General features: G+C 38.9%; 1 protein-coding gene across 1 annotated transcript in view; it reads right to left on the minus strand.

Moving 5' to 3' along the window:
* SHC4 (SHC adaptor protein 4) overlaps positions 1 to 14641 on the minus strand; it is a 147527-nt gene that overhangs the window by 65849 nt on the left and 67037 nt on the right. The window contains exons 3-4 of the mRNA XM_055131722.1: positions 5455 to 5518; positions 1173 to 1292 (exon numbers count right to left, since the gene is read on the minus strand). Of these exons, the coding sequence (XP_054987697.1) occupies positions 1173 to 1292; positions 5455 to 5518 (184 nt within the window). The remainder of the gene's footprint in view (positions 1 to 1172; positions 1293 to 5454; positions 5519 to 14641) is intronic.

Consider the following 14641-nt stretch of genomic DNA (forward strand, 5'->3'; position numbering starts at 1 on the left):
AATGTATGCTAAGTTAAGACTTTTTTTTTTTTTTTTTTTGCTTGTCGGGTCACAACCTGGTGATGCCCAGGGCTTATTTCTGGTTCTGCACCAGGAATTACTCCTGGTGGTGCTCAGGGAACCAGATGTGATGCCTGGGATCAAACCCAGGTTGGACACCTGCAAGACTTACCCACTATACTATCTCTCCAACCTCTTAAGATGCATATCTAACTGTATGCCTAAATATCTTTCTGTAGGGTTGGGGGGAGGATTAAGTCCTGGCTCTGCACGCAGGGATCACTCCTGGAGATGCTGGGGATCTTATGCAATGCAAGTCATTGAATCCCAGTCAGCTGCCTGTAAGGTAAGCGAGCACCTTTACCCATTTACTATCTCTCCCAGCCCCATTGTTGCATATCTTTTACAGTTGCTTCAGCAATACTTTCTTTCTTTCTTTTTTTTTTTGCTTGTTTGATTGTTGTTTTGGTTTTGAGGCCACATCTGGCAGTACTCAGGGCTTAGTCCTGCTCTACATTCAGGGTTCACTCCCGGCGGGGCTTGAGGATCCCTGTGGGGTGCTGGGGATTAAAACCAGGTTACCCACATGCAAAGCAAGTTGTAGTATCAGTCCAGCCCCTAGCAATGCTGCTTTTAAAGAAATTAGGTTACAATAAAAATTCAAGCATATGTAGTATCATGAATCATCGAAGAAAGAAAAATTATGTATATATGAAACATTTATGCCTTAAACCTCATAGGTTGGAAGAAAACATTTGCTACTTAAATTTCAATTAACTAGAACACGAAACTTAACATCACCCCTTCCCTCTTTTTTCATCTGTGTCATCAGTACAACACAATATTTTAATTCTGCCAATAGAATTTCTTTCAAGGGTCAGAAAAATGTCGATGACTAACTTAGGGATACCAAATAGTATCTGCTGTTTTTGCACCTTAGTTTCTATTAAAACACGATTTGGTAGGAGCAAGTATGCAGGCAGTTAAATGTCCCCATGATGGTTAGTAATGCTGTTGTCCTAATTATCATTATGCATAAATCATTGACAGAATTGTTCCCTATGCCTTATTAAATTATAAGGACACTGTCTAAATATTTGTTCTGTTTATTATGCCCAGCATCCTGCAGAAAATAGGTAATATGCAACTATAAATTACATTTATGACCTTACCTGTTGGTTCTCAAGACTCATCAGTGTGAGACTGCATGTTGAGACGGTCAGTTTTATGTTCATTCCCGAAAACTGAAGATTACTTTTGCCAAGAACTGTTGATTGGAACTTAACTGGAGGCTTTAAAAAACAACAAAACAACACTGCAAGTTATGGGTTTTGTTACAGCATAAATTTGTGATGTTTATTATTTTAAAGATGACCAAAGTACATGCTCTTCCTCCCTATAAAAATAAAATGAGATAGAATGATATATTCAATAAAAACTTTCATTTTAGTTGGAAAGCAGAAGACTATTCAGTAAGCAGAGGAGTTTGAGTTCTCAGAACTTTTCCTTCTTCCCAAAAGCTGGGAGTAGGGACATGATTTGTATAAAGGACTTTCCTGTGTGAGTTTGGACTAGTGAACTCTCAAGTCCTTTTGAACACCACAAGTCTAAAAAAAGTTGCCATCCAGGTTTCTTGTGATGATCAAAAGAGTACAAAATTCATAATATGCCAAAATTTATGAGTCAATGAAAGCAATGCTCAGGGGAAATTTTATGTAATAAACACTATAAAAAGAAAAATCTCAGCAACCTAATTTCACAACTTCAGGAACTCAAAAATTAAGAACAAACTAAACCCAAAGTTGTCAAAAGAAAAAAATCATAAAAATTAGAATGTGGATAGAAGACAACAGAGAAAAACAACAAAACAAGAGAGTCTACTTTAATCAATATATTTAACAAACTAAATCAACTAAGGAAAGAAGACTCAAAATACTAAAATCAGAAATGAAAGTGAGGTCATTATTACCAGTTCAATAAAAATACAGAGAATTATAAGAGAATACTAGGAACAATTGTACACCTTATTGGATTCCTTAAGTGAAATATGGAAAAATTCCTGGAAACAACTTCTTCTAAGACTAAACATAAGAAAATATATGCAAAAAGAATCAGGATAGATCTATAATTTAAAAAAACAATTTAGCAAAAATGTATATACGGTTGGTAAAAATGTACGATGGCAAAATCATTATGGAAAATAGTACAGCAGGGCCTCAAATACTTTTTTATTTGTTCTTTTTTTCACCTCAAAAAATTTTACTGTACTATTATTTTTTTTTTCGGCTTCTTGGGTGACACCCATCGATGCACAGGGGTTACTCCTGGCTCTGCACTCAGGAATTACTCCTGGCAGTGCTCGGGGACCACATGGAGTGCTGGGAATCGAATCCGGGTCGGCTGCATGCAAGGCAAATGCCCTCTCCGATGTACTATAGGGGGTACAGTATATACCCTGTACATACTGGGTATATGTATGAAGCTCATACATACATGAGCTTCATCCTCAAAAAATTTTAAACAGAATTAACATACGACCCAGTAATTCCATTTCTTATTCTATACCCCCAAAGAATTGACAGCAAAGGCTGGACTAGACATTGGTCCATTCGTGTTCCTAGAAGCATCATTTACAATAGGAGCATGGAAAAAATGCAAGTGCTCACTGACAGATGAATCAATAAACACGATATGTTATATACACACACAACATGGTATTATTCAAGCTTGAAAGAAGAAAACACATACTGTATAATTCCACTTCTATGAAATACTTAGAACCACCAAACCACAGCAATAGAAAGTAGAATGGCATTACAGGAGGTGGAGAGAGAGGTACAAGGGATTTCTTTTCATGTGTAGTGTTTCAGTTTACCCAATAAAAAGAGTTTAGGGGATGGATGGGTGGATAGAGGTAATAGTTGTCCAGAAATATGTACTGTACACGAAAAATGGTTGATCGTGGCGTGTATATTTTACCTCAATTTTCCCTCACTTTATTTAAACACCATGGTTTACAAAGTTTTTCATGATGCATATGTTACAGGCATTCAATATTCCAACACCAATCCCAACACCAGTGTTATCTTCCCTCTACCATTATCCCCATTTACCCAACACCCCCCCTCCAATCCTTCCCTCTTAAAGTAATTTAGTTTTTGGGTAAAAGTAATTTATTTCATATTGCTTGTTACAATGAAATGGCTAGTGGAGTTACAGGAAAAAAATACTTCTGTAAAGAAAATTTGTGAAAATTGTTATATAGCTCATCATTACCTCAATGTTTTGATTGAAAAATGTCTAAAACTATTAAGTGTTTGGAAGACTTCCTATTAAGCTGACGTACTCAGTAAATGCTATCAATGGAAATTAATTTTAAAAATCCCCCCATTTGAGGGAGGTGGTACATTGGTGAGGTTTGGGAATTATGTACCTTGGGACTATTATTAGCAGATTAACTGCAATAAACCACAGAACCTCAATCCATAAAACAAGTTTTTAAAAACTGTCCCTTTTCCCCTCAATCTGGTGTTATTCTGGAGCAATGACTATTTATTGCTTATTAGTAATTATATGGAGCAATGATAGCCTGGTTTGTTTTGCTTTGTGTGGATTCCATACTCCTGATGTGAAGCTCTCTTAAATAACTGATCCTGCTTGTTAGAATTTTACAGATGAAGTGGCCTCTTTTCAGAGGTTATAAGGAGTAGGAAGAAGCTAAGAGCTGCTTGGGGGCCACAGCTTTTGTTAAAGAAAGTAATAGCAGGGCAATTCAAAGACCATTTATCAGAGATTCTCATACCATGTGGCTCAGTTCAGCCACTGTGGGTATCAGGGAGCTCAATTTATGCAAAGTGGAGAATGAGTTTCAAAAGGGGCAGGGTAGGGGCTGGAGCAATAGCACAGCAGGTAGGGCATGTGCCTTGCATGTGGCCGACCCGGATTCGATTCCCAGCATCCAGCATATGGTCCCCTGAGCACCGCTAGGAGTAATTCCTGAGTGCAGAGCCAGGAGTAAGCCCTGTGCATTGCAGGTGTAACCAAAAAAAAACCCACCAAAAACCCAGATAAACAAACAAACAAAAAGAGGCAAGGTAATAGGGAGGTAGAGCACTAAGTCAGAAATCAGAAGACCTGGTTTTCACAGGTCTTCTTCGTGCTATGACTCAGACCTAGTCTTCTTTCCTCTGGGCTACAGTTTGTAGCTGGCAAGAGGTGGGCCTGAAGTTGGCTAAAAATTCCTCCCCTATCTTAAGAGCCTTTGTAACTCCCCATGAGACTTTTCAAATAAGCAAACATTCTAAACTTAATGAATTCTTTTCATTTAATTTTTATACAACTGTATAAAGTAAGTACTATTTGCTATCCTTTGAGAAATACAGAAATAAACTCAAATGCTATATACCATTTCATAGTCTTCTTCTGGTTCTCCGAAGAAGAATACAATGTTCTTTCCTTACTTTATCATTTATTTGCTTTTGTATTTTGGGTCACACCTGTCCATGCTCATGGGTTATTCCTGGCTCTGTGCTCAGGATTGACCCCTGGCAGTGTTCAAGAAAACTCATGTGATACTGGAACTGAACTATGGTAGGTAGGCTACATTGTAAAGAAGGGATCTTATCCCTAGTGCCATTTCTCTGGTCCAAATGTTCTTTTAGTATATTTATACAAACTGTGTATTATAACTATTTTTGCATTTTTTCACAATGACTCAAAACCAAGAGTCTTTTATCGACAACACCTATATGAACAACTGCCAAGTTAGTTATGCACAATTAATATTTCTGAATAGTGAGAGCTTCCAACACTTAGGGGTTAAGTTTGCAAAATAAAGAGTAAGTGCGTGATAGGTTTTAAAAAAAGAGATAAGGAAATCAAGACTCCCAGAGGTAAAATGACTTATCCAACACCACATCGTTAGTGGATGGCAGAGGCAGGCTTTAGATCCAAGTGTATCAAATATGAAATGCGGACTTTCTTTCAGCATGGAAATCCCTTTGGTCATCCCTGGCTGCTCACCGGGACTCATAGTCTAAAAACGGTCAGGGGATCTATGTAGAATCTAAGATGTTAAAGGAAGAATACAGACATTATGCGTTTGAAGTGGAAAAGGGTCAACCTTGCCATCTGGCTCGGCACTTTATATAAACCAGAGGGTTTCAGAGACTTGTGATAGATGCCATCTTCTGAGGTGAATAGAGACTCAGGTGGAGAAGCCCCAACTTGAAGCCTCGTGTCTTTCTCCACACTCCCTCTCTGAACATCCATTCAGACAGGATTGTCCAATCAACAGAATTTGGGGGACCAGAAGCACAGTGTGAGCAGCTGTGATCAGCGTGCCAAGAAATAACAGCTGGTTTGAACTTTGAGTCACCCGGTGGAATGAATGAACAACCATTCGCATTCTCTTTCCTGGGTGGAAACTTAAAAGAAGACCATGCCAATAGTTACCTTTCGTTTTTTAACCGCTCCGGATGCCCCAGGAACAGCCTCACACAGGCGGCTTATTGCTTCCCTACAGAACAGAAAGCATAAGATGGTTTAACCCACTCACCAGCACACTGTAAATGCTCCACAGATGTTAACAGCACCAGGAGGCACACATGCCTGACACCTGACAGACCAACTTCTCTGTAGTCCCACAGGATAATGCTCTGAGCTTAGTCCTGCGGAAGTATAAACCCAAGAACATCCAGCATCATCTTATCTCTGAAAGACTGCATTGGAAGAGGTCAATTCACTTCCTTTATCTTTCCCCTTAGATTTTCAAATATAGGTGTGTGTGTGTGTGTGTGTGTGTGTGTGGTGTTCTGTGGTGGTGATGGTGGTGGTTCTTTGTGTGTGTGTGTGTGTATGTGTGGTGGTGGTGGTGGTTCTTTTATGTGTGTGTGTGTGTGTGTGTGTGTGTGTGTGTGGTTGTGGTGGTGGTGATGGTGGTTCTTTCTAATCAAAAAGGAGGAATGGGACTTTATTGTCTGAGAATATTCCCAGCTTTGTCTTTAGCAAAAGCATCTGTTCTGAATAACAAGCTTCCTCATAACAAAGACAAATACAAAAGAAGCTGACCCTGGAGGAAGTTTAAAGGAATCAGGAGAGGAAAAAAAAAAAACTTGAGGTGGTCTCAAATGGAGCCTTATTGACCAAGTTACTACTACAAGTCATTGAGCGTTCATGTCATTTCACAGAAGAAAAGTAAATCAATAACAAATTTCCTTCTTTGCTTATTTTTTTCTGCCTGTACTATATATTGCACTTCCTGAGAGAAAGGCACCGCTAAAGTAAGCCGTTGAGCCTTAATGGAAGTGGTGAACAAACTGGCGCCCTCCTCGCCTGAAATGCAGTTATAACTAAGAGCTTTTGTCTCTAAGAGGCTGAGCATCAGACCCACCCGCCCCCTCAAGCATTCACTCCCTGTAACGTGAACCTTCCCCTTGTGGCTTTCAACACATGTATTAAACTTTTCACAAAGCAAATGGAAATATCTTCGTTCTTTCCCGGATCCCTTGGAGAGCAGTGCTTAAATTAGTAAACTGCATTAATGCACACACACATATGCAACATCATATCACCGTTTTTACATATATGAGATGTTTTTTATTCCCAGATGCAGAATAGAGAGGATTTAAAACCCATTAAAGCAAAGAAAAAAAAAACAGCAGGGGAGGGAGTAGGGTAGCTGAGGTGTATCTCAGTGCAAGAGCTTATATCTTGCATGTATTACATTAGTTCCTGGGTTCTATCCCTAGCTCTAAATTATGTAAGTGCAAAACATGTCATCAGTGCTATTGTACAAGACATTTGGAAAGTACAAGCAAATATTCCCATGGAAGTGCTCCATCCCACCCCCCTGCCTCAAGGGGCTGAGTCACTAAGAGCTTTCTTTAGCGAACCAGAAAAAATTCACCCCAGAGAACAACAAACACAACAGGAGGCTGTGAAAAAGCCCACTGGACCCAAGGAGTGAAGATAGCCCAGAAGACTGCAGGCACCAACCAGCTCTGTAATTTCTGATAAAGGCTTTAGGGATACCATGATGTGGATGCTTAATGAGCTCAAAAAATAATGATATGGGTACAAGGTAATATAAGAGTTAATTTCTAATGAGAAAACTACAATTAGAAGTGATGAAACTGAAGAGTATGGTAGGTGAAATAAAAACTCAGTGGAAGGCTGGGAGGATAGACTAAAAATGAAACAAATGCATCACCAACAGTACTTTATCCAGGTAGAGTATCAGATTTGAAGGAATGGTACAAAATTTCATGGACAAGCAACGGCACAAATTAATAAAATAGAAACTGGAAAATCAATTTTTAAAAAGCCCAGAGCTGTTTGTTTAAAAAAGAATAAGCAAGACTGACCAACCATTAGCAAGACAAAGAAATAAAGAAGAAAGAGGGAGAGAAGGAGAGAGAGAGTAACCTAATCAGAAATGAAAGGGAAGATATCAAAATAGATATCACAGAAATAAAAATGAACACAGGGAATTGCTTTGAAAACCTTTATGCCATGCAACTGGAGAATTTAGAAGAAATAGATAAATTTTTGGACTTCTATTACCTCCCAAGGTTGAAACAAAAGGAAAAATAGTACTAATACAGGCCAATTACTATCATGGAATTCAAAACAGTAATCAAAAGTCTCCAAAAAACAAAAGCTCAGGTCCAGATTGGTTTACTACTGAGTTTTTCCAAATGTTTAAAGAAAATCTACTCTCAATTCTTTTCAGGCTTTTTCAGGAAGTTGAAGAAACAGAAATCCTTCCAAACGGCTTATTGAGGCAAACATCACCCTGACATCAAAAACAGACACATCACTAAAAAAACTAAACTATAGGTCTATATTCCTGAAGAAGATAAAAGCAAAGATCCTCAGCAAAATATTAGCAAAACAAATCTAATAATACATCGAAAAGATCATACACCTATGATCTTTTGCCCAATCTAATCTAATGCCCAAATTAGATTCACCCCAGGGTTGCAAGAATGGCTTAATATATGTAAGTCAATTAAAGTAGTAGGCTTTACCAAAATAAGGAAAAATAAAAATCATATGATCATATCAATAGAGACATAGAAAATATTTCATAAGATTCAACACCCATTATAAGTATTCTTATAACCCATTTGTTATAAGAATGCTCAATTAAATGAGGGTTGAAGAAATTTTTCTCAACATAGTTAAGGTCATTGACCACAAACCCATAGCAAGCATTATATTCACTGGTGAAGAAAAACTGCCTTTCCTCTAAGATCAGGCACAACACAAGGCTGCTCACTTTCATCAATACCATTCAATATAGTGTTAGAAGACTTTTCCATAGTAATTAGGCAAGATATTAAGACCATCCAGATTGGAAAAGAAGTGAAACTCTCATAATTTGCAGATGATGTTATGGTATCCCGAGAAAACCTTACCAAAAATTCCTAGAAACAATAAACTTGTATGGTAAAGTGGAAGGCTACACAGTTAATGCACAGAATTCCATGGTTTTTCTATATGTAAGTAAAAAAAGAGACAAATTGTTTAAAATCCCATTCACAATTATGCCTCAGAAAATCAAGTGCCTAGAAATCAGCTTAACCAATGAAGTAAGCTGATAGTAGACTAAGGACCAAACATGGTGGTCTCTCAGAATCTGTATTGCAAACCATAATGCCCAAAACTAGAGAGAAAGAATGAAATTGTCTGTCATAGAGGCAGGGGGTGGGGTGGGCTTGGGTGGCGGGAGGAATACTAGGGACATTGGTGGTAGAAAATGTACACTAGTGGAGGGATGGGCATTTGATCATTGTAAGACTGAAACTCAATCATGAAAGCTTTGTAACTGTATCCCTCAATGATTCAATAAAAAAAATGAAGTGAAAGAAAATTATAAATCCCCACTAAAAGATACAAGAAAATGGAAACACATTTTCTGTTCATGTATTGGAAGCATTACAAGTCCCAAAATGAAAATCCTGCCTAAAACACTATAGATTCAATGCAGTCTTTATTAAAATACCCATGACTTCTGTAAAAGACATAGATCAAATGTTGTTGAATTGGATATGGAGTAATAAAACCCCTGGAGTAGTCAAAGCAATCCTCAGGAAAAAGAAGATGGCAAGCTTCTCCTTCCCCCATTTTAAATTATATTATAATATAAATATGTAGTAATCAAAATATATCCTTAGGTGTATGGACAGTTAATCTTCAGCAAAGGAGCAAAAACGTATGGAGTGAAGCAAGGAAAGTCCTGTCAGCAAATGTTGTTGGGATAACTGGTCTGTCATATAAAGACCTCAGACCCCTTTCTAATGCCATGTGAAAAAGTCAAAACAAAATGGATCAAATTTCTCAATATCAGACCTGAATCCATAAATTCTGTTGAGGAAAACACAGATAGGACACTTCATGACACTGAATCTAGAGGCGTCTTCAACGTTTCAATGCCATTGGCTCAGCCAATGAAAGCAAAGATAAACAAAGGGGACTATACCAAAGTAAGAAGCTTTGCACTACAAAAGGAATGACAGACAGAATAAAAAGGCATTCCATTTACTGGAAGAAAATATTTACCCATCATTCATCTGTCAAAGGATATATATATGTATATGTAGTACATGTATATATAAAGCACTGGCAGAACTTTCACAAGAAAAAAAATATCTAATCAACCCCATTTAAAAGTAGGGGAAGAGATGAACTGAAGCTTCCTCAAAGAAGATATGCAGACGGCAAAAGGTATATGACAAAATGCTCATATCACCAATCACCAGGAAAATGCAAATTAAAGCAACAATGAGATATCATCTCATGCCAGAAAGGCTGACACACACCACAAAGGAAAAATACAAACAGTGTGTTTTTTTCTAATGTGAAAAAGAAATTCTCATACATTGCTGCTGGAAATATTGACTGGTTTAACCATTTTGGAAAATAATATGGATATTTCTCAAAACCTAGGAATTAGTCTTCCAAATGACTTAGTAATTCCAGTTCTTGGCACCTACTCCAAGGGCTCAAAAATTTTATTTAAAAAAGACATTTGCACTCCTATGTTCATTTCATCACTATTCATAGTAGCTCAAATCTGTAAACTGCCAGGTATCCAAGAACAGATAACTGGATAAAGAAACTACAGTATATATGTATATACTGTATCACTTGTATCACTTGTATCATTTGTCATCCTGTTGATCTTCGATTTGCTCGAGTGGGCACCAGTAACATCTCCATTTGTCCCTGTCACGTGCTAGTGTAGCCTAATGATATCTGCTCGCTCCAGGAACAGGAAGAGCCTCAATCGTTCATTCAGGGTTTTGATGAAGAAGTCTGACCATCTCATTGGTGGGCGGCCAACATACATATACAGTATCTATACAGTATATATATGGAATACTGCTTGGTTTTAAGAAAAGATGAAATCACGCAATTTGCTGTTGTGAGGATATATCTGAAGAGTACCATGCAGAGAAAAGTTAGCCAGAGGAGAAGGACAGATACAGAATGTCCTCCCTCATATCTGGAATATAAAGAAACAGTAAGGAGATAACACATGCCCAAAGGCAACAGTAGCTGAGAATCAGTCTTTAGTAGGAAGCACATCACTGCAGGGGGTGCATAGGGAGAGCAGAGAGGGAGAACACAGTGCTGGATGGAAGCTGACAGCCGGGTGGAGGATGTGGTGTTGCAATTTATGCACGAAACCCTGCCATTAGCAGCATTGTAAATCACTAAAACAAAATTTAAACAAAAAGATATGGAAGCAACTCAAGTGTTCATTGATGAATGAATGTGTATGCCAAATGTGGTATAATACAATGAAATACAAAAAAAAATCGATGAAACTTCAGGGTGTTATGCAAAGTGAAGTAAGCCAAGGCACAAAAAAGACAAATACACTATGATTCCACTTAGCTAGAGGCATAGACTAGTAAAAGTCATAAGGATAGAAAGGAGAAAGTTGATTGTCAAGGGCTAGAGTTCTTATTTCATGAGGTCAAAGTTTCCATGGGAGAAAGTGAAAAGTAGGTAGATGATGATGGCTGCACAACAACCGATTGCACTCATTTCATCTTTAGAACAGTCCCTTTTAGAAAGGTTTAAGAAGACTATTTTGAGCCAGGGATACTATAGTGGTTATGCTTGCCTTGCACGGTTTACCCAAGTTCAATCCCCAGTGGCACACATGATCCTCCAGGCACCACCAGGAGTGATCCCTGCAGACAGAGTCAAAAATAAGCCCTGAGCACCACCTGGCTTCAAAACAAAGCAAAAATAAACAAAAAGATAATAAGGTTTGTGTTGGCAAGCTACCCATGGCGTATTTGATATACCAAAAACAGTAACAACAATTCTCACAATGGAGACATTACTGGTGCCTGCTTGAGGAAATCAATGAGCAATAGGATGACAGTGCATGGCAGTGCTCTCTCTCTCTCTCTCTCTCTCTCTATATATATATATATATTTAAATACACTTTTAATATTTTTAAATTTTTTAGTGGGGGCCACACTCAGCGATGCTCAAGGGTTACTCCTGGCTCTGCATTTAGAAATCACTCCTGGTGGTGCTCAGGGGACCATATGGGATGCATGGGACAAACCTGGGTTGACACACACAAGGCAAGCTCCTTACCCACTGTACTATTGCTCTGGCACCCTCAATACACTTTGTAAAAAAGGAAACACTAAAATAAATCTTTTGCAATTCCAAGATTGATTCACAGGTTCTCTCTCCCAGATAAGAGGCGTGTTTGTAAAAACTCTTATGTTCAATTTTAGAGGACCGAGCTCCTCCACTTCCACTTCCAGAAAGAAATCTATGGGCCTCGTGGGAATCCACAAGTTCCCTGATTAAGAGCCACTAGGGAAGTCTGTCTGGCGCACTGCATCGTTAAGACCCGTGTCCACAGCAAGTAAGAAATTAAACACAGACCCCGAACAGCTCCGGATCAGCTGCAGAGCCTTCTAAAGTTCAAAGAAACAGGTTGGGGGTGCGCCACACACTGCTCTGTTGTCACATTCACTGACCTGGGGAGCAGGTGACTGGGAACTGGCTTCCTGAATCACAGCCAGGGCTGGTATTATTGCTGCTGTCTGGCTGGCTGCAGACTGCCATTCCCGAGATGAACTCTGCCCATCCCAGGCCGACAGCTGAGCAGGCTCATGACTGATGGACACTGGTTTAACCACACCAAGAGACTCAGTCCCAAGCCTGGTTCTATTCCCAGCAACACATGGTCCCCTAAGTGCTGCCCAAAGCAATTATTCTGCACAGAGCTGGAATTGCCCCTGAATTCTACCAGGTGTGACTCACAAAGAAAAACAACAACAACAACAACAACATTTTTTTTAAATTTATGTGGTAAACTATGTGGTAATCTCAAAACATAAAAAAAAATAGTAAAAACAAGACTATCTGTCAATGTGCTAGCAGGAAAAAAAAGGGGGGGGAGAGAGACAAAGAAACAATGAGTTAAAAAAACTACCCAAAACATTCCTTATAAAATAGCATAATTCTGGGGCTGGAGTGATAGCACAGTGGGTAGGGCGTTTGCCTTGCACGCGGCCGACCTGGGTTCAAATCCCAGCATCCCATATGGTCCCCTGAGCACCGCCAGGAGTAATTCCTGAGTGCAGAGCCAGGAGTAACCCCTGTGCATCGCCAGGTGTGACCCAAAAACCAAAAAATAAAAATAAAATAGCATAATTCTTTTATCTTGATCACTTCTCTAAATGTCAATGCATTAAATTTCCCTGTCAAAAGGCACAGAGTGATGGGATGGATCAAGAAACAAAACCCAGCCTTCTGTTGCTTAAAAGAGACACATTTGAATATTCTTACAATAAAAAATAAAGTTAGAATGCTGGAAAAACAATCATAGAGGGAGATGAAAGTCTAAAAAATAAAAGTAAGGACAGCAACCCTTTTATCAAACAAAACAAAATTCAAACTAAAGAAAGTAATGAGAGGTAAGATTAATAGCACAGCGGGTAGGGCGTTTGCCTTGCATGCAACCGACCCGGGTTCGATTCCTCCATCCCTCTCAGAGAGCCCGGCAAGCTACCGAGAGTATCCCGCCCACAGGACAGAGCCTGGCAAGCTACTCATGGCATATTCGATTTGCTAAAAACAGTAACAAGTCTCACAATGAAGACGTTACTGGTGCCCGCTCGAGCAAATCAATGAACAACAGAACAACAGTGCTACAGTGCTACTAAGAAGATTTAAACCTTACCAACACATAAAACCAAAAAATAAAAAAAGAAAAAATGTTCTTAAAGCAAAGACTAACAATCCTGGATAGACACTGACTGACAGTTACTTTATAATAAATAGTTGGAGACTTTAACACATACTCAATAGTGGACAAACCACCAGACAGAAAATTAATAAAGAAGAAACAGGCCTGTATTAAGTGACACTGGGCTTTATGTACAAGGATCTTCACCACCAAAACCCAAATATACTTTCTTCTTTAATGCATAAGGACCATCCTCCTGGATAGCCCATGTACTGAGAAATGAGACAAGTATCCATAAATAAACAAAAATTGAAAACATCTTCTTTAGGAAAATGTTTGTTCATTCCTCGACCTATCAGTGGATGGAGTCACACCATTATTATTGAACATAAATTGGCATTCCTATCTATAGCACTTAGACAAGAAAAAGTTATTAAAGAGATTCAAGTTGGAAGTTAAAAGTCACTATTCCTTGATGACATGAAAATATACATAGAAAACCCTGAAAACTCTACCCCAAACCCTTAGAAATTAATAAACCAATATAATAAAGAAGTCAGGAAAAAAATCCATAAAAGTCTGCTGAGGGGCTGGAGTGATAGCACAGTGGGTAGGGCGTTTGCCTTGCATGCGGCCGACCCGGGTTCGATTCCCAGCATCCCATATGGTCCCCTGAGCACGGCCAGGGGTGGTTCCTGAGTGCATGAGCCAGGAGTAACCCCTGTGCAATGCTGGGTGTGACCCCAAAAGAAATTTTAAAAAAGTCTGCTGGATTTCTATCTGCAAACAATGAACTAAAAAGAATTTTTAAGGGGCCAGAGCGATAGCACAGCGGGTAGGGCATTTGCCTTGCACGAGGCCAACCCGGATTCGATCCCCCCAAGCACCGCCAGGAGTAATTCCTGAGCGCCAAGCCAGGAGTAACCCCTGATCATCGCTGGGTGTGACCCAAAAAGCAAAAATATAAAAAAATTTTAAAAATAAAAAGAATTTTTAAAATCCATTTATAACTGTGTCTGAAACATAAAGTAGCTAGCAATTTAGTTAACAAAGAAGAAATGTGGGGTCAGAGCGATAGTCACTTGCCTTGCACACTACCAAACCAGGTTCCATCCCCAGTACCCCATATGGTTCCCTGAGCCCCACCAGAAGTGATCCCTGAGTATAGAGTAAACCCTGAAAACCATTAGGCATGAGCCCAAACACCCCCCAAAAGATGAAACATTTATATAATAAAGCTACTAGAAGAAATAGTAGAATAGAAGATGAGGAAATGGGAAAACATTACATATTTATGGATTGGAAGAATTAGCATAGTTAAACTAACCATCTTACACAAAGCATTATACAAATTCCATGCAATCCCCATCAAAATTCCAATGGTACTCTTCAATAACATTAAACAA

Source organism: Sorex araneus, chromosome 3, assembly GCF_027595985.1.
Source record: "Sorex araneus isolate mSorAra2 chromosome 3, mSorAra2.pri, whole genome shotgun sequence".
Classification (NCBI taxonomy): domain Eukaryota; kingdom Metazoa; phylum Chordata; class Mammalia; order Eulipotyphla; family Soricidae; genus Sorex; species Sorex araneus.